At 43.3% G+C, this 19,301-nt stretch overlaps 1 protein-coding gene across 1 annotated transcript; it reads left to right on the forward strand.

The window, feature by feature from the left end:
- Positions 1–1,759: 1,759 nt before the first annotated feature.
- On the forward strand, positions 1,760–17,466 carry gabpb2.S (GA binding protein transcription factor subunit beta 2 S homeolog; the record flags this gene model as incomplete). Its single annotated transcript, NM_001093038.1, is given in 8 exon segments — positions 1,760–1,886; positions 6,360–6,464; positions 6,597–6,764; positions 7,900–8,094; positions 9,236–9,338; positions 10,289–10,465; positions 12,228–12,343; positions 16,648–17,466. Coding segments are annotated over 7 exon segments (1,143 nt in total). The 5' UTR covers positions 1,760–1,886.
- Between the last annotated feature and the right edge of the window lie 1,835 nt (positions 17,467–19,301).

Genomic DNA, 19,301 nt, shown 5'->3' on the forward strand with positions numbered 1-19,301 from the left:
AGTTATGTTTATTTATTTTTTTTGTAACTCTTATAAATGCGAATTTACTCTCAACTCAAATGGTAGGTTATATATGAAAAAAAGTCTAATATTAGATCGAATACGAACGTCCCAAAAATTTCGAATCTTGTGCCCCCTACCCCCGACACACGCTTGCTACCACTTATGCACAAGTGCACACTACCCCGACACGCATCACCGATGCATCTGTGCGTGTCCCTCCTACCCCAGCTCACAACAAAAACTCACCGCTTGTTCTGCTGATTCCCACTGTAACTCCACTCTGGGTGTCCTGCTGGAACCCGGAAATATAGATGCGGCAGGGGTTGGCATGCCACCCCTACAAATGTGCCGCCCTAGGCCTACGGCTGGATTTACATAGCAGGCGCCCCTAGGCCCGCTGAAGTTCGTCGCCCTGTCCCCTCCCCTTTATTCTCACATTTTTCTTGCCGAACGACCGTTTTTAGGGAAGCCCGACCAATCCTTCGAAATTATTGTGCGGTTAGTGGTATTCGAACGATCGTACATCTTACGATTTTTCGGCCGACATCTGTCGGGAAATTGATCGGCCAGGTCAAAAAAAGTTTGTCGGTCCCAGTGCAATCTCTCTATGTTTGCAGGGCCAAGCAGGCAGCTCCCCTTTGTTTTCCTGGCAAATTGGTCTTTTTAGTTGATAGTTGATGGTACATTCGTACGATCGAAGATCGTGGTCTCACGATCAGGATCTGATCTTTTAAAAATGTCAACATCTATGGCCAGCTTTAAGAAGCAATGTGGGTGTGGTTAGGCAGCATGCCGCCCCCTTAAATCCTGCTGCCCTAGACCTGGGCCTTGGTGGCATTTGCACAAATCTGGGCCTGCCTAAGCATGGGAGTTAAGATGGCCATAGATGCTGAGATTTTTAAAAGATCAGATCCTCATCGTGAGACCACGATTTTCTCAGAACGATCGTACGAATTGACCATCAACTAAAAAGACCAATTTGGCAGGAAAACAAAGGGGAGCTGCCTGCTTGGCCCTGCAAACATAGATACATTGCACTGGGACCCACAAAGATTTTTTGACCTGGCCGATCAATTTCCTGACAGATGTTGGCCGAAAAATCGTAAGATGTACGATCGTTCGAATCCCACTAACCGCACGATAATTTCGAAGGATTGGTCGGACTTCACTAAAATCGGTCGTTCGGCAAGAAGAATCGTCGCGTCTATAGGGAGCTTTAGGGTTGCCACCATTTCTGAAAAATGTTGCCGGCCGGTGGGGGGGCGGGAACAAAAGGGTCCAGTCTGTGATGCAAAAGGGGTGGGGTCACATGGCATGAAGCAAAAGGGGCGGAACAGAAGGCTGAAAAAAAGTAAGTTCTGAGGGAATTGGGGGCAGGCCAAGGGCTTTTTTTTAAGGGTATTACAAATTTGTAAATAAAAAATTCTGCCCCTAGTATTGCCTTTAAAATCACCTCAAAAACTACATTCCCGAGACTAAAATGGCGACAGGTGACAGGTTTGCAGCCCAGGCCCACGTGAAATAGGAGCGCAGCAGAGGTTGGTTTGGATACAAGTCCTTTTGTGTCATAAATGTCCCCAAACCCTGAGGAGCCTCGTTCTCATACACAGACCAAGCCCCAATGCTTTCACTTTCCTCACAGCGGCGGGAGTGGGCGTGGCTACATGGCGCTCACCTCAAATCATTAAGGGGGAGGAGACTCCGCTGGGGATGACGTCAGAGCAGCGCGGCGGATTATGGGACGCTGAGAGTTTCCCCCGTTCTTATCCGGAAAAGCTGAGAGAGGAGCCTTTTGTGTGTTTATGCGGCGGTGCTGGGGAGGGGGAATGGTTGGATCTGCCGGAGCCGAAAGCAGCAAAGGAGGCCGAACAAGCTGAGCTCAGGTCTGTAGCTCAAAAGGGCGGGACTCGCTTAACCCTCTCAGGCCTCTATTATATCTGTACTTGTGTCACTTTCATTACTACACACGTGATCCTCCTTTTATTGAACACTTTCCATTACTCACCTTCTTCTTCTGACTCTTTCCAGCTTTCAAATGGGGGTCACTGACCCCATCTATAAACCAAACACTCGGTAAGGTTACAAATGTATTGTTATTGCTACTTTTTATTCCTCATCTTTATATTCAGGCCTCTCCTATTCATATTCCAGTCTCTTATTCACATCAGTGCATGGTTGCTAGGGGAATTTGGACCCTAGCAACCAGATGGCTGAAACTGCAATCTGGAGAGCTGCTGAATAAAAAGCTAAATAAGTCCAAAACCACAAATAATAAAATATTAAAACAACTGTAAATTGTCTCAGAATATCCCTCTCTACGTCAAACGAGCAGATCTTTCCCCGATATGCCATTAACGAGTATGACTATTTCGGGAGTAATCTGAACGTGCGACTGTATGGCTGAACGATCCGATTACGATGCGCAATGGCCTCGGGATCGGTCGGGTCAAGATCAAACCTGTCCGACCGATCGCTGGATGAAAGATGTCGGCACTCTCCACACACGATACGAAAATCGCACGAATCCTCGATTCGTACGATAGGATCTGTGCGTCTATGGCCAGCTTTAGTCCCACTGCCAGTTCCCACTATGTTCTAATTGTTTTCTGCCTCTGTAAAAAGCTACTGTATTGCACTATAGCCACAGTCAGATGTGGTGAGATTGTGTAGATCTGTAACAGTTGTTGGACACTGGGGGTGGATTTTGGGGGCACCAGGGTGCCTAAATATATGCACGGGGCAGTTAAGATAAAGAAATCAAACTAAATAGTGTTTGTGTATTGGGGTATTATGCTTAACTGTCATGTAGCTTTATTTCTATGTACTGTAAATCTGTGCCAGTATATTGTCCCCGGCTGTGTCCCTACTGTATGTACCGTATATCCCTGCCAGTATATTGTCCCCGGCTGTGTCTGTACTGTATATTCTGTATATCCCTGCCAGTATAATGTCCCTACTGTATATTTATACCAGTATATTGTCCCCGGCTGTGTCCCCTACGGTATGTACTGTATATCCCTGCCAGTATATTGTCCCCGGCTGTGTCCCTACTGTATGTACTGTATATCTATACCAATATATTGTCCCCGGCTGTGTCCCCTACGGTATGTACTGTATATCCCTGCCAGTATATTGTCCCCGGCTGTGTCCCCTACGGTATGTACTGTATATCCCTGCCAGTATATTGTCCCCGGCTGTGTCCCCTACGGTATGTACTGTATATCCCTGCCAGTATATTGTCCCCGGCTGTGTCCCCTACGGTATGTACTGTATATCCCTGCCAGTATATTGTCCCCGGCTGTGTCCCTACTGTATGTACTGTATATCCCTGCCAGTATATTGTCCCCGGCTGTGTCCCCTACGGTATGTACTGTATATCCCTGCCAGTATATTGTCCCCGGCTGTGTCCCCTACGGTATGTACTGTATATCCCTGCCAGTATATTGTCCCCGGCTGTGCCCCTACTGTATGTACTGTATATCCCTGCCAGTATATTGTCCCCGGCTGTGTCCCTACTGTATGTTCTGTATATCCCTGCCAGTATATTGTCCCTACTGTATGTACTTTATATCTATACCAGTATATTGTCCCTACTGTATATCTATACCAGTATATTGTCCCCGGCTGTGTCCCTACTGTATGTACTGTATATCCCTGCCAGTATATTGTCCCCGGCTGTGTCCCTACTGTATGTTCTGTATATCCCTGCCAGTATATTGTCCCTACTGTATGTACTGTATATCTATACCAGTATATTGTCCCCGGCTGTGTCCCTACTGTCTGTACTGTATATCCCTGCCAGTATATTGTCCCCGGCTGTGTCCCTACTGTATGTACTGTATATCCCAGCCAGTATATAAGGCAAAAGCCATTGCAGGGGTGGTAATGACATCAGAGCAGTGCATTATGGGGCGTGAGAATTTGTCTTGCGTGGGGCAGCCAAGTCCTGCTGCTGTGAGTCTGGATTTCCCATCCCTATCAGCAAGAGGGGGGGGGGGTTGTGTTTGTTGTGCTCCTGGGGAGGGGAATGGTTGGATCTGCTGGAGCAAGAAGCAGTGAGGGAGGCCATACCAGCTGATCTCAGGTCAGTAGCTCAATAGGCCAGGACCCTGTTAACTCTTTCAGACGTAAAGTGCTTTTATGGGGAGGTTCAATCTGCTTGCCCTGCAGACATTTATGTTACATGTGATTAAATGATTGTGTAATGTTTGTTTGCTCAATATGAGTATTAACTCTTTTCTAGAAATGATTTCTTGAAATGTAGGTAATTATAACTGTCGAGCAGTGTTTAATGGTCTCCTGGCGTGTTTGATACATTTATGAATTGTATTCTCAGTCGTGCTCTGAATAAAACCACTTCTATAATTACATATTGTAATACAGTGTCTGGGAGAACTCTAGAGGGAAGGTACATATCTCCCAGAATGCTCTATGAGACACAAAGTAATAAGAATTACAGATGCTGGGAACAATCTGCAGTTAATTAGCACTGCAAGTGTGGCAGTGATGTCACCACCTGGGAGGAAGGAAGCTCTCTGCCAAAAGCAGGAAGTAGGAAGCAGGAAGTGAGTGAGTGTGAGTTAACTAAGGGATGTCTGTGAAAAGAAGAGTTTTGGATATACTCGGGACAAGTCTCTGGGAGACTGAGGTATGGTCTAACTGCTTAAAGGTGAATTCAACCCTAAAGTTAAAAAAAACCCTACCCTACATAGGCCCCCACTCCTCCTCCCCCCCCCCCCAGCCTAAGTGTTACCCGGGCAAATGCCCCTAAGTCTTTACTTACCCCTCCTTGCAGATTCTGTCCAGCGGGGTTCACAGCCGTTTCGGTAATGTCCGGAATGAGACCGGCGCTTCAGTAATTTTCGTAAGATTCGGCACTTGCGCAGTTGTCGCAAAACAGAAAATTGCTCCAACTGCGCTTGCGCTGCTACGCCGTTCTCATTCTGAAGATTACCGAAGAGAAAAAGATGGTGTCCGTGAACTCCGATGGACAGAATCTGCACGGAGGGATAAGTAAAGACTTCGGGGTATTTGCCTGGGGTAACACTTTGGCTGGGGGCAGGAGAGAGGGGGGTCTATGAAGGGTAGGGTTTTTTTCATTTAATGGTTGAATTCTCCTTTAAGCGGACTAAAGCTTTATTGAAAAGGGCAAGACCTCTATAGCCAGTGGGTCAGTTAAAGGGATTCTGTCATGATTTTTATGGGGTAGTTTTTATTTCTAAATGACACTGTTTACACTGCAAATAATTCACTGTACAATATAAAATGTCATTCCTGAACCAGCAAGTGTATTTAGTTGTAATATTGGTGTGTAGGTGCATCTCAGCTCATTTTGCCTGGTCATGTGATTTCAGAAAGAGCCAGCACTTTAGGATGGAACTGCTTTCTGGCAGCCTGTTGTTTCTCCTACTCAATGTAACTGAATGTGTCTCAGTGGGACCTGGATTTTACTATTGAGTGCTGTTCTTAGATCTACCAGGCAGCTGTTATCTTGTGTTAGGGTAAGGGCAACTAATTGCCTCATCTTTGCGGCAACTAATCTCCCCGAACGCCTTCCCTCTGTCTTGTGCTGGCTATAATGAAAAGTCACCTGTGGCATGGCACACACGGCGCTTCATTTTCCGAAGTTGCCCGAAGATTCCTCGTGAGGCAACTTCGGGTGACTTCGGAATACGAAGTGCCGCTTGTGCCATACCGTAGGCGATTTTTCATTATAGCCAGCGCAAGACACACGGAAGGCGTTCGTGGAGATTAGACGAGGCGATTAGTCGCCAGGCAACTAAATCTCCCCGAATCGCCAGGTGTGCCCTTACCCTTAGGGAGCTGCTATCTGGTTACCTTCCCATTGTTCTGTTGTTAGGCTGCTGGGGGGGGGGGAAGGGAGGGGATGATATCAGTCCAACTTGCAGTACAGCAGTAAAGAGTGACTGAAGTTTATCAGAGCACAAGTCACATGCCTGGGGGCAGCTGGGAAACTGACAATATGTCTAGCCCCATGTCAGATTTCAAAATTGAATATAAAAAAAACTGTTTGCTCTTTTGAGAAATGGATTTCAGTGCAGAATTCTGCTGGAGCAGCACTATTAACTGATGTGCTTTGAAAAAATTTTTTTTTTCCCATGACAGTATCCCTTTAACAAGGCTGTTCTGATTAATAGGCACAAATTGTAATGTATGTTACAAGCTATTGCTCGTTGGAACACTCCGTTATGAAGAAAACCTATGGATTTCTGTTAAAGTTGCCCGGAAGTCCTTGCCTTTCTACGTTGTCAAGTTATTGTTGAGACTGACATTTGAGTGAATTCCCACAGTATGTGGAAATAACTGATGGGCTCCTGTGTTTTCATAATATACAGATGGCGCTCGACCTCGGCAAGAGATTACTGGAAGCTGCCCGCGTCGGAGAAGATAATGAAATACGGGTGTTAATGCAAAACGGCGCACCTTTCACTACAGACTGGGTATGTATGCTCCAGTGAGCACATGACAAGATGTTACTAGCCACTCTAGAGCCTTGGGTTGCCATAAATGGCTATGGTGTTGTGGATTGTGTCCTGCTGTGTATATACATTACTCTGCATATGTCTTTCCAGCTTGGGACATCTCCCCTGCACCTGGCTGCTCAGTACGGCCACTACACCACTGTCAAAGTACTCCTGCAGGCCGGCATTAGCCGAGACGCCCGCACTAAGGTGGATAGGACCCCTCTGCATATGGCAGCTGCAGATGGACACGCCCCTATCGTAGATCTGCTCATCAAGGTAAGAGAGAATTCTTTTTGGGCGCGTTTGCTAACATTGGAGATAAATATCTGGAGATGTTGCCCATAGCAACCAATCGGATCATTGCTTTTGTTTTCTAACTTATAGATGGCTGTTTAAAGGATAAGTAAACCTTTCAAATAAGTAAATGTAAAATTGATGAGGGTGCTTTTCTAAGCACTTTTGTCATTTACATTCATTATTTGTTCTTTTCTTATTCCAAGATATTAAAGGATAAGTAAACCTTAAAAATAAGTGTGTAAAATTGATGAGAGTGCTATTCAAAGCATTTTTTTGTCATTTAACATTATTTATTGTGTTTTTAATTCAAGATATTAAGGGATACATGTGCTGTTAATATGAATGAATTTTGTTACAACAGCGCCACCTGCTGGTCAATTTCCCGCAAGTCTGACCACCAAGTAGTCAAGGAAGTTGTCAGGAGAGCGAAAGAGGCTGATGTTCTTCTGCTTAGGAATAAAAATAGAAACCTTTCTCACATCTTTCCTAAGCAGAAGAACATCAGAGCAGCCTCTTTCTCTCTCCTGACAACTTCCTTGACTATTTGGTGGTCAGACTGGTGGGAAACTGACCAGCAGGTGGTGCTGTTGTAATTAAATGTATTCATATTATGCTTAGAATAGCACTCTAATCAGTTTACTTATCCTTTAAATCTAATTGGTTGCAACATCTCCAGAAATCTTTCCAGATATTTATTTCCAATGTTAGTAAACATGCCCCTTTATGTGGGGGGCATTCTCTATGCCAGTGATCACCAACCAGTAGCTCGTGAACAACATGTTGCTCTCCGACCCCTTGGATGTTACTCCCAGTGGCCTCAAAGCAGGAGCTTATTTTTGAATTATTTGCTTGGAGGCAAGTTTTGGCTGTATAAAAACCAGGTGTACTACTATAATGAGTCTCCTGTAGGCTGCCAGTCCACATAGAGGCTACCAATCACAGCACTTATTCGGCACCCCCAAGAACATTTTTCATGCTTGTGTTGCTCCCCAACTCCTTTTATAGCTGAATGTAGCTCAGGGGTAAAAAAAAGGTTGGGGATCCCTACTCTATGCTGAGGGTCTCTGCACATATAAATAATGCTGGTGCTATTTTTTTCTGGTCTCCCTTCCAGAATGGTGCCAATGTCAATGCCAGGGACATGTTAGAGATGACCGCTTTGCACTGGGCCTCAGAGAACAGTCACCACGATGTGGTTCACTTGCTGATAAAGTCCGGGGCAGATGTCAACTCTTACAACAAGTTCGGCAAGACTCCCATTGACATTGCGCTGGACAAGAACAACCATGAGCTGTTGGTTACCATGCAGGTAAGAGGTCTGAGCCACACATCATTTCATAGGGACATTGACAGACAATTTGTAAGAAACCCCCCAATGATTTAGGATAAGTAAAACTTTGAAATGAGTGAATGTAAAATTGATATAATCACTTTTGCAATGTGCATTCATTATTTATTTTTTATTCCAAGATATTAAGGGATACATGTACTGTTAATATGAATGAATTTTGTTACAACAGCGCCACCTGCTGGTCAGTTTCCCACCAGTCTGACCACCAAGTAGTCAAGGAAGTTGTCAGGAGAGAGAAAGAGGCTGCTCTGATGTTCTTCTGCTTAGGAAAGATTTGAGAAAGGTTTCTAATTGTTTTCCTAAGCAGAAGAACATCAGAGCAGCCTCTTTCTTTCTCCTGACAACTTCCTTGACTACTTGCTGGTCAGACTGGTGGGAATATGACCAGCAGGTGGTGCTGTTGTAACAAAATTCATTCATATTAACAGTACACTAGTGATGTGCGAGCCGACCCGATTTGTGATCGGATCTATTAAAAGAGAGTGGGAGGGGGCGGTTTAGGGTCTAGAAATTCTTGACCCGCACATCACTATAGTACATGTATACCTTAATATCTTGTAATGAATACTTAGAATAACACTCTCATCAATTTTACATTCACTTATTTTAAAGGTTTCCTTATCCTTTAATTACTTGTCCGATGCTCCGGGCTGAGGTTCCTCCAGTTAGAACAGGCGGCTGCCATCTCTCTTGCTCTCAGCCATACCTTGGGAAACTTATAGTAATCCTACTTCAAAATTATTTTTTTTGTATGCAGGGAAAATGCATTTATTTACACATATGTTTTCTTGGTGCTTTGGGTGTCCAACTCAAGTGGGTACATTCAAAAAAGGAAATTCCCAATGCAAAGCCAATACATTGTAATGTCTCCAGTAGTACTTGTGCCCATGCCCCAGACCCACAGCTCAAGGTGAAGGTATCCAGCCAATCAGAAGACAGCAGGCACTCCCAGATACCACAAAACAGAACTTTATTTCAGGCCACAAAGTAAATGAATACATAGCCTACTAACTGAAGTGGCTTCCCTTTGTTGTGGGTAATACAGAATAGAGATATTAAACACTTTCATTAACACTTTCTGCTTTTTTTTATTTTTTAGGATGCGCTGCAGGGCAAACCCCTAACAAGGAGACCAAATGTCATCTCTGTATCTTCCCCACACTATATCTTGACTCCTGTAGCGAATATGAAATCCTCTAATGGTAGGTCCCTGTATTTGTCTGTCACTACCAAAATGCTCCATTGATTTGCATTGCTTCCACCTGATTAGTGTATGGCAACTCACAAAGGTTGGTTGTTTTTTAGCTCGGTCCAACCTTCTTGCTTCAGCTATACCATAGTATATTAAACAAAGTCAAATCAGCATGCTTAAAGGGATACTGTCATGGGAAAACATGTTTTTTTCAAAACACATCAGTTAATAGTGCTGCTCCAGCAGACTTCTGCACTGAAATCCATTTTTCAAAAGAGCAAATAGATTTTTTTTATATTTAATTTTGAAATCTGACATGGGACTAGACATATTGTCAGTTTCCCAGCTGCCCCCAGTCATGTGACTTGTGCTCTGATAAACTTCAGTCACTCTTTACTGCTGTACTGCAAGTTGGAGTGATATAACCCCTCCCTTTCCCCCAGCAGCCTAACAGAACAATGGGAAGGTAACCAGATAGCAGCTCCCTAACACAAGATACCAGCTCCCTGGTAGATCTAAGAACATCACTCAATAGTAAAAGCCAAGTCCCACTGAGACACATTCAGTTACATTGAGTAGGAGAAATAATAGCCTGCCAGAAAGCAGTTCCATCCTAAAGTGCAGGCACAAGTCACATGACTGGGGTAGCTGGGAAACTGACTATATGTCTAGCCCCATGTCAGATTTCAAGATTAAATTGCTCTTTTGAGAAATGGATTACAGTGCAGAATTCTGCTGGAGTAGCACTATTAACTGATGTGTTTTTAAAAAAACATGTTTTCCCATGACAGTATCCCTTTAAGGCAGGGCCCTGTCCCAGTACCTCATGGCATTCTGGTAGTTTAAAGCTGGAGAATTGCCGTCTATTATGTTAAACCTTTTAAGTGGATCCCTTCCTTGCTGGTCTGTAGAAGGAAAAAAATAAATCTCTATACACATTAAATCTTTTAATTTCCACAGCTCGAGGCACTGAAGTTGTGACATTGGAGCCGTCAGTGCAGCAGTTGGTAGAAAACGGAGGTCAGAGAGTGATCACAATCGTAGCAGACGGCATTCAGCTGGGCAACCTCCCCGGGCAACTTTCTGTCGGGAGCCTACGCAGTCCTCGAGTAGTAACCATCCAGAATGGAGATCAAGGTAACCTGCAGCCCAAATGTACATTCCTTGGCTGGAAATACCCCTCTCCTTAGAGTGTGAGATGCTGCACAGCCTACAGTGATGTCACAATGTATTGCCTGCTGTATCGATTCCTATGGTAACTGAAATATGCAGCTAGAGAAATGCTTTACTCCAACTTTTCTTTAGAGGAATTGAATCCGTGTGGTCTGGACATGCCAGTGGATTCTCCTGATTTGTAGTGCATACAGCAACTGTAGATGTAGAAACAGCCTGACATCAATATTGTGACCACTTTTTGCTGCAACAGAAGCATTGTACAGTCTGGCACCTTAAAGAGGCAGTTCTTTGTACTTATATATATATATATATATATATATATATATATATATATATATATATATATATATATATATATATATATATATATATATATATATATAAAAAAGCATCTGAATTCTAAGACCTTTGCAATTAGTCTTCATTTTTAAAGGAGACATATAGGATAAATGAAAAAATTCTAATTTTGTAGGCAGTTATGAGTAATATATGGTGTTGCTTTTTAGGGATCCACCGAATCCAGGATTCGGTTTGGGCTTCAGCCTTTTCAATCAGCAGGATTTGGATTCGGCCAAATCCCTCTGCCCGGCCGAACCGAATCTGAATTCTAAATGTCATATGCAAATTAGGGGAGGGGAGGTAAATAATGAGGAAGTACAAAATGTTTTTCCCTTCCCACCCATAATTTGCATATGCAAATTAAGATTTGGTTCGGTATTCGGCCGAATCTTTTGCGAAGGATTGGAGGGTTCGGCTGAATCCAAAATAGTGGGTTCGGTGCATCCCTATTGCTTTTACATGGGGCTAAAATGAATATTATCTTTAAAAATAGCCCCTTTATTGGAGCTCCCTATAGATGTTCTCTGGTCCCTGTCTGTGTTTCAAATGAGGGGTGGGCGTGTCCTAACTGTATCTGCCAGAAGCACAGTAGGAGGGGGACAGCCAATCACAGCCCTGCAGTCACACAAGCAGACATTGTTCAGTTCCCTGTCAGGTCCTGCTAGCTGCTGATTGGTTCATGTTCTACAGTGCAGTGGACTGAGTGCACAGCCTGGGAATTCAGGGAGCAGCAAGAGACGGGAGGAATTATTACCGTAGTTTTTTTTTACAGAAATATTCAATAAATCAGCCTGAAAAACTAATTTTTATGCACAATTCTTCTATATCTAATTTTTTTTTTTTATATTTTGTTTTTGGGAAAAAAGATGATTTAATACCTGCACTTAACCTCATATCCAAGTCCAATATGCTCATGACTGTTACAGGTCTATCTGCACTTTATGAAGGAAGTTCATTTACATTTTATTGTTCTACATCCTTCAGGCTTGTAATTTCTACTGTTATCCAGTTGCTAGGGCTTCATTGCCCTACCAACCAGGCAGCAGTTTGGAAGTCAAAATGAAAGATCAATAGGGCAGGGCCTGAAAATATTTGTTAGCAAGGGTCAGGCCTGGTTATATTTGATGCCTGGTGTTGCTATTGAGTGTGTCTGTCCCTGAATAATGTGTTTGTGATTGATGCTCTACAGCATTGGGATCCTGGTTCAGTTCTTACCAGGGAACTATTGTGTGTGTGTGTGTGGACTCTCCAGCAGTTCAAGTGGCCATTGCCAGTAGCTTTGGGAACATTTCCAGCAAGAGGATAGCAATACAAGAATGGAAAATGGATATTACAGCAACTGCCATTTCCACTCAAGCTGATTGAACTCTTGTTTGTTTTGCAGCAGTGGAGGTGGCTGAAGAGCAAGTTGTAGAAGAGACTGTCGTGCTGGAAGTGTCGCCTCCTTCTCCTCCTGCCAAAAAGTACAGAGTTGCATCAGCTGCTACAGAGGAAGGCCCAGTAAGTGATGAAATTGCCTGGCAGAAAGTGTCCTGTATAACAGCTCTACCGCTGTCACATCCTTCCCACCTATAGTATACCCTTGTGTATATAGTATACCCTTGTGTATATATAGTATACCCTTATGTGTGTATATAGTATACCCTTGTGTATATAGTATACCCTTATGTGTGTATATAGTATACCCTTGTGTATATAGTATACCCTTGTGTATATATAGTATACCCTTGTGTATATATAGTATACCCTTGTGTATATATAGTATACCCTTATGTGTGTATATAGTATACCCTTGTGTGTGTGTGTATATATAGTATACCCTTGTGTGTGTGTGTGTGTGTGTGTGTATGTATGTGTGTATGTATGTAGTATACCCTTGTGTGCGTGCGTGTGTGTATATAGTATACCCTTGTGTGTGTGTATATAGTATACCCTTGTGTGTGTGTATATAGTATACCCTTGTGTGTGTGTATATAGTATACCCTTGTGTGTGTATATAGTATACCCTTGTGTGTATATAGTATACCCTTGTGTGTGTGTGTATATAGTATACCCTTTGTGTATATAGTATACCCTTTGTGTATATAGTATACCCTTGTGTGTGTGTGTATATAGTATACCCTTGTGTGTGTGTGTATATAGTATACCCTTGTGTGTGTGTGTATATAGTATACCCTTGTGTGTGTGTGTATATAGTATACCCTTGTGTGTGTGTGTATATAGTATACCCTTGTGTGTGTATATAGTATACCCTTGTGTGTGTGTGTGTGTGTGTGTGTGTATATATATATATATATAGTATACCCTTGTGTGTGTATATATAGTATACCCTTGTGTGTGTATATAGTATACCCTTGTGTGTGTATATAGTATACCCTTGTGTGTGTGTGTATATAGTATACCCTTTGTGTATATAGTATACCCTTTGTGTATATAGTATACCCTTGTGTGTGTGTATATAGTATACCCTTGTGTGTGTGTGTGTGTATATAGTATACCCTTGTGTGTGTGTGTATATAGTATACCCTTGTGTGTGTATATAGTATACCCTTGTGTGTGTATATAGTATACCCTTGTGTGTGTGTGTGTGTGTGTGTGTGTGTGTGTGTGTATATATAGTATACCCTTGTGTTTGTAGTATACCCTTATGAGCACTAACTACCTCCCCAAGATGGTCAGGAAACCAGCTGTATGCACTGCATTGGTAGTAAATGACACTCTTATCACCACCGAAATAAGTGATTAGTGAGAAAATAGTAAGATAGTCTCCTTAATTGTTTTAAACAAATTTTATATCCACTTAGTTATAGCAGAGGTCTGTAGAATTTTTGTAAGAGAAATTATTTTCTATAGAGAGAAAAAAAATGTAGTACCCTGCAATAACTAATTATTAATCAAAAGGTCACTGCCAAATCTTTTAATTACTTCAAACCAACTAAATTTTCTAATTTTTCTTTCTTTTTTTTTCTTTTTTTTTATCCTGTGAATTGCTATTGGTGGGGTGTGGATCTGTATATAGTAGGGACACTTGGTGTGCAATACCAATCGTGCTAATTAGAAAATTTAGTTGGTTTGAAGTAATTAAAGGGGACATTTCATATAATCTTCATATTCAGATATAGTAGTCTCCCAACCCCCAGATGTGTCACGATGCAGAGAAAAAAGCATTTTGAATGCCGTTTACCTCCTAAAACTGTCACTATATCAGAGCTGCAGAGAGATCCTTACTGCTGCGAGTCTCAGCTGAAATGAGGTGTGGGCGTGTCTGTTCATTCTCTCACAGGAAGTGCTCACATGACTGACAGGCTGAAATCTGCTTCAGCTCGGAGAACCCCTCCCACTGCCCGAGTCTGTCCCCAGCTGCACGTAGCTGTCTTTGCTGCTGCCTGATCTAGTTGTAACAGAAAACAATACTCCCAAGTTGTGCTGAAATAAGTGGATGCAGGAAATTGTTAGTAAAAAATGTGCAATTCCACTACTTGATACCATAGGCAAATTAAGTGGTATTGGTGGTGTATAGATATGCTATCCTGAGCATTATTGTGGCAGAACTACCAATATACATTTTTTTTATTGCGGCATATCATTTCTATTGCCTTCTTCAAGTGTATCTTCCGACCTCTCTTGACGCCCCTCTCACTCCCCTTCTCTTACCGGTTCCTCTCACTTAGCAGCTTTCTCCCTCACAGGCTCTCACTCCCCATCTCACTCATTCTACGGCTTCCCCCTTAGTGTTGCCACCCGGCCGGTATTTTACCCGCCTAGCCAGTAAAACACCAGCCACCGCCGGGGCCGGTATTACAAATTTACCGGCAATGTAGCTGCCGGTAAATTTGTAATATACTTAAAAAAAAGCCCGTGGCCTGCCCCCAGCCTGTTCCAAACGTACCTTTTTTCCTGGGCACGTTTGGCTCCGCCCCCTTTGACGTCACAACCCAGTCAGCCAATAGCGCGACCCATCCCTGCCCCCTTTATTGTCATGGTCCCGCCCTTTTAAGACCGCCCCTCCACGTGCCGGTAAAGGTTATTTTAAAAAGGTGGCAACCCTATTCCCCCTCCTCCTTACAGCACAGATAACAAAAACGCTTGGTGTGGGGGGGGTGCAAGCGTTACCATGGCAACCTTTTGCCTTTTGCTTCCTCACTTCTTCCTGTTACAGTTAGAGCTGCAGTATTTCTGGTCAGGTGATCTCTGAGGCAGCACAGATACAGTCACGAAATGGTGGTTCAAGGCAAGAGATGTAAAAGGGCAATATTTATGTAAATATATATTCCAGTTTGGTAAGATTCTTTAATATGTCATTCAATTTGATATAAACTATCTGTTGCTTAAGTATTCATTTTGGGGGTATAGTTTTCCTTTAAGTCTCTGCAAAGGTGCAGCCCCATCTGCAAGTTCCACTACTACTACTCAAAGTGCTAAAGCCGAGCTCTACAGAAGAGCTGTGAGCGCCGGCACTTCATTGACAGGGAGCATTGAGTTCAACGTGGGAGCGTCGTAGCATCTCACTTCTAGTTCTTGCCGGCTGCTGGTGAGATCTGCCGTTGCCGTGGTAACGCTCCCGGTCACGAAGCGCCGGCACTCGCAGCTCTTCTGTAGAGCTCGGCTTTAAGTAGTAGTGGAACTAGCAGATGGGACACAATAAAGCATTTGATTGGCCGATTCTCCATGGCTGCGGTGAGCTGCCAATGAGTCCTGAAGGGCCCTAGGACCACATGCTCCGCCGGACTCTTGCGCGCCCTAAATATATGGTTTCACTGGGATAGCAGGGCGTGAAACTAACAACACTGGACACACTAGTCCCAACTTGTAACAACAAAAGCAGGAGCGCTATATAAATAAATAATGATGATGAACGAGTACGAGCGCAGCAAACCTTCTCGCTGGCTTGATTCATTGCGGTCTGCACAGGAGAAGGTGGGGAGGGACGAGCACAAGCAGCCTTGAGAAGGACCTCGGCGTGACTGATGTGGCTCCAAGAGCCATAACCAGCGCCTCCCCCTATGCACCCCAAGTCCTTCTCAGTGGCTGCTGCTCGCAGAAAAAGACAGGCAAGAAAGAGACGGCCGCTCTTGCTGGCTCTGCAGATATCAGCGCAGGAAATGAAGAGAAAGGGAGGAGCGAGATAAGAAATACAAAGATAACAGAGAAAGTGCACCCAAAAGGTATATGAGACACAACGTTTTATTCAATCTTCTTACAAAAGGAATTGATTAAGTCTAAGTTCAAAAGTATGGTATATGTCCCCTTTAAAGATTTGGCAGTGATCTTTTGATTAATAATAAGTGATTGCGGGGTACTTCATTTTTTTCTCTCTATAGAAAATCATTTCTCTTACTCTTATCACCACTCCACTCCCACGTGACCCCAAATACCCCCCACTGTACCTACTGTACAGGGACTATGTATCCCTCCCCTCTCCCACCTGCACACAAACTACCTACCCACATACCTACTGTACCTACTGTACTGGGACTGTGTATCCCACCCCTCTCCCACCTACACACAAACTACCTACCCACATACCTACTGTACCTACTGTACTGGGACTGTGTATCCCACCCCTCTCCCACCTGCACACAAACTACCTACCTACATACCAACTGTACCTACTGTACTGGGACTGTGTATCCCTCCCCTCCCCCACCTGCACACAAACTACCTACCCACATACCTACTGTACCTACTGTACTGGGACTGTGTATCCCTCCCCTCTCCCACCTGCACAGAATATCTTCTCCATGTTCTGTGTAGGTTGGCCCTGTGCCATAGATCAGCTAAAATCTCCTTTATTCTCCCAGCAGGAGGAGAACAGCAATAAAGAGAGGCAACTGTTGGAGCAGCAGCTGGAGGAAGCCAACCTCCGTGCCTGTGAGTTCCGACAGCAGCTCCGAGAGAAAGAACAAGAGGCAGAGAACTATAGAGTCAAACTGGAGAGTCTGGAAAGGCAACAAGTGAACGGGGAAAGATTCACAGTATTGGAGGATGGAGACACCATTATTGTCTCGGCCGAAGAGCTGGCAGGAGTGCAGGTCACAGAGGTAGAGACTGTGGAGCACCATTCTGACATTCCCGCCACTTAAGAGACTACGTTTTCTTTCACATTGGAACTGCTGTCTCTGGAAGAGACTGCTCTCACTGACCTGCAATGCCTTATCCATGTACATTCCTGAGACTGACCTCCGCCCAGGGTTCCTGCTCCTCCGATTTTGCTGTTACACAGAGTCTGGGAAATCCTTTCTCTTGGCAATATTCTGAAACTGTCACAATTTATATTCTCTAGCCTCTGCCTGCAAATGGCCTTAATGTATAGAAATATATATATTTTTTTTCCATATAATGACATTTCCAAACAAAAATCCTTTTTAATTGAAGGGCGCAGACTTTTCCTTTCTGCAGGACGGGAGCCTATTCTGTTCCAAAGGCGAGTGTTTGCCCTGCCAGTGCCTCTGTATTTCTCTCTTGCTCCTCCCGACCGGACTTATACACTCGGATTAGCAGCGAGTAACCGTGTTTATTTGTTAATAACTCGTCTCTTCCCCTGGCACCATTTGCACATACCAAGGTAATCTGCGAGCGGCACAGCAAAAACTGCCTCTTCAGGTTCAACTTACCTGAGGCAAAAAGACAGATGTGAGTTTTAGTGTTTACTTACATGGAATAGCGGTTTGTACCACCAATAACTAGGGATGCACTGAATCCAGGATTCGGTTCGGGATTCGGCCTTTTTCAGCAGGATTCGGATTCGGCCGAATCCTTCTGTCCGGCCGAACCGAATCCTAATTTGCATATGCAAATTAGGGGCGGGGAGGGAAATTGCGTGACTTTTTGTCAGAAAACAAGGAAGTAAAAAATGTTTTCCCCTTCCCACCCCTAATTGCATATGCAAATTAGGGTTCAGATTCAGTTCGGTATTCGGCCGAATCCTTCGTGAAGGATTCAGGGGTTCGGCCGAATCCAAAAAAGTGGATTCGGTGCATCCCTACCAATAACCCCCCGTGGGGCATGCTCCTGCTTTATTCAACTATACCTTGGTCATTTTTACTGGGACCAGCACCCTGAGACCGTCAGGTAGGTTATCAGGCAGGGAAAGGAGTTTAGCTCACAGCTGATTGGCTGCAGTCTGCTTCCCGGAGTTCCGGTAAGAGAAGGTTCACCTTTAAGTTAACTTTTAGTGTTATAGAATGGCTAATTCTAAGCAACTTTTCGTTATTTATTTTATATAGTTCTTGAATAAATTACACATTTATTGTTATTGCTACTTTTTATTACTCCTCTTTCTATTCAGGCCTCTCCTATTCATATTCCAGTCTCTTGTTCAAATCTATGCATGGTTGCTAGGGTAATTTAGACCCTAGCAACCAGATTGCTGACATTGCAAACTGGAGAGCTGCTGAATAAAAAGCTAAATAAGTCAAAAACCACAAATAATAAAAAATGAAAACCAATTGCAAATTGTCTCAGAATATCACTCTCTACATCATACTGAAAGTTAATTTAAAGGTGAACAACCCCTTTAAGTTACAAAGTTACTCCTACTACTCACTGAATTAGAGAAGTGACTTTGGAAGACGTCCGCATATCTTTAAACCCAAAAAGAAATCCCAGTTTCTTTAGGATGGTTTAACTTTTATGTCATCTGATAGTGTTATAGAATGGCTAATTCTAAACGACTTTTCAATTGGCCTTTTTTTTCTTTTTTTTAAGTATTTGCCTTCTTTTTCTGACTCTTTCCAACTTTCAAATCGGGGTCAATGACCCCATCTAAAAACAAATACTGTGTAAAGCTACATATGTATTGTTATTGCTACTTTTTATTATTTTTTTTCTATTTAGGCCCCCTGCTATTCACTTTCAAGTTTCTTATTTAAATCCATGGTTGCTAGGGTAATTCTGACTCTAGCAACCAGGTGGCTGAACTTGCAGAGCTGCTGGATAAAAACGAAATAAGTCAAACAGCCATGAATAATAAAAAAACAATTGCCAATTGTCTCAGAATATCTCCCTCTACATCATACTAAAAGTTAATTTAAAGGGGAACAACCCTTTACAGTACAGTTTACCCACTTTTGCAAGTATATTCTATATTGTTCATGGTTTGCCACCAGTATAATCAGGTAACCCTATGGCCTTCAACTTAGCAGCATCTAAATAAAAGTAAGATGAAGGACATAGGGTTACCTGATTATACTTATGGTGTCTCCAAAAACACCGCTCTGTACAGTTCTCATGATGTCTGAGCCAAGAGCCAATTATCATTAGACTCAACAACCATTGAAAATGACTGCAAAAGAGCTCATCAGTTTGGGTTTAGTTACCCTTTACTGCAGTTAGATTTAGCAAGGGGAACTGGAGCAGGGAATGGGGTACATACGTGTCCAGCAATGGGAATGAGGTCAACTTGTTAGAGCACAGAACTGTATTCTTATTTATAACATAAAGTTTATGAGAAACTAAA

This window comes from Xenopus laevis, chromosome 8S, assembly GCF_017654675.1.
Source record: "Xenopus laevis strain J_2021 chromosome 8S, Xenopus_laevis_v10.1, whole genome shotgun sequence".
Taxonomy (NCBI): Eukaryota; Metazoa; Chordata; class Amphibia; order Anura; family Pipidae; genus Xenopus; species Xenopus laevis.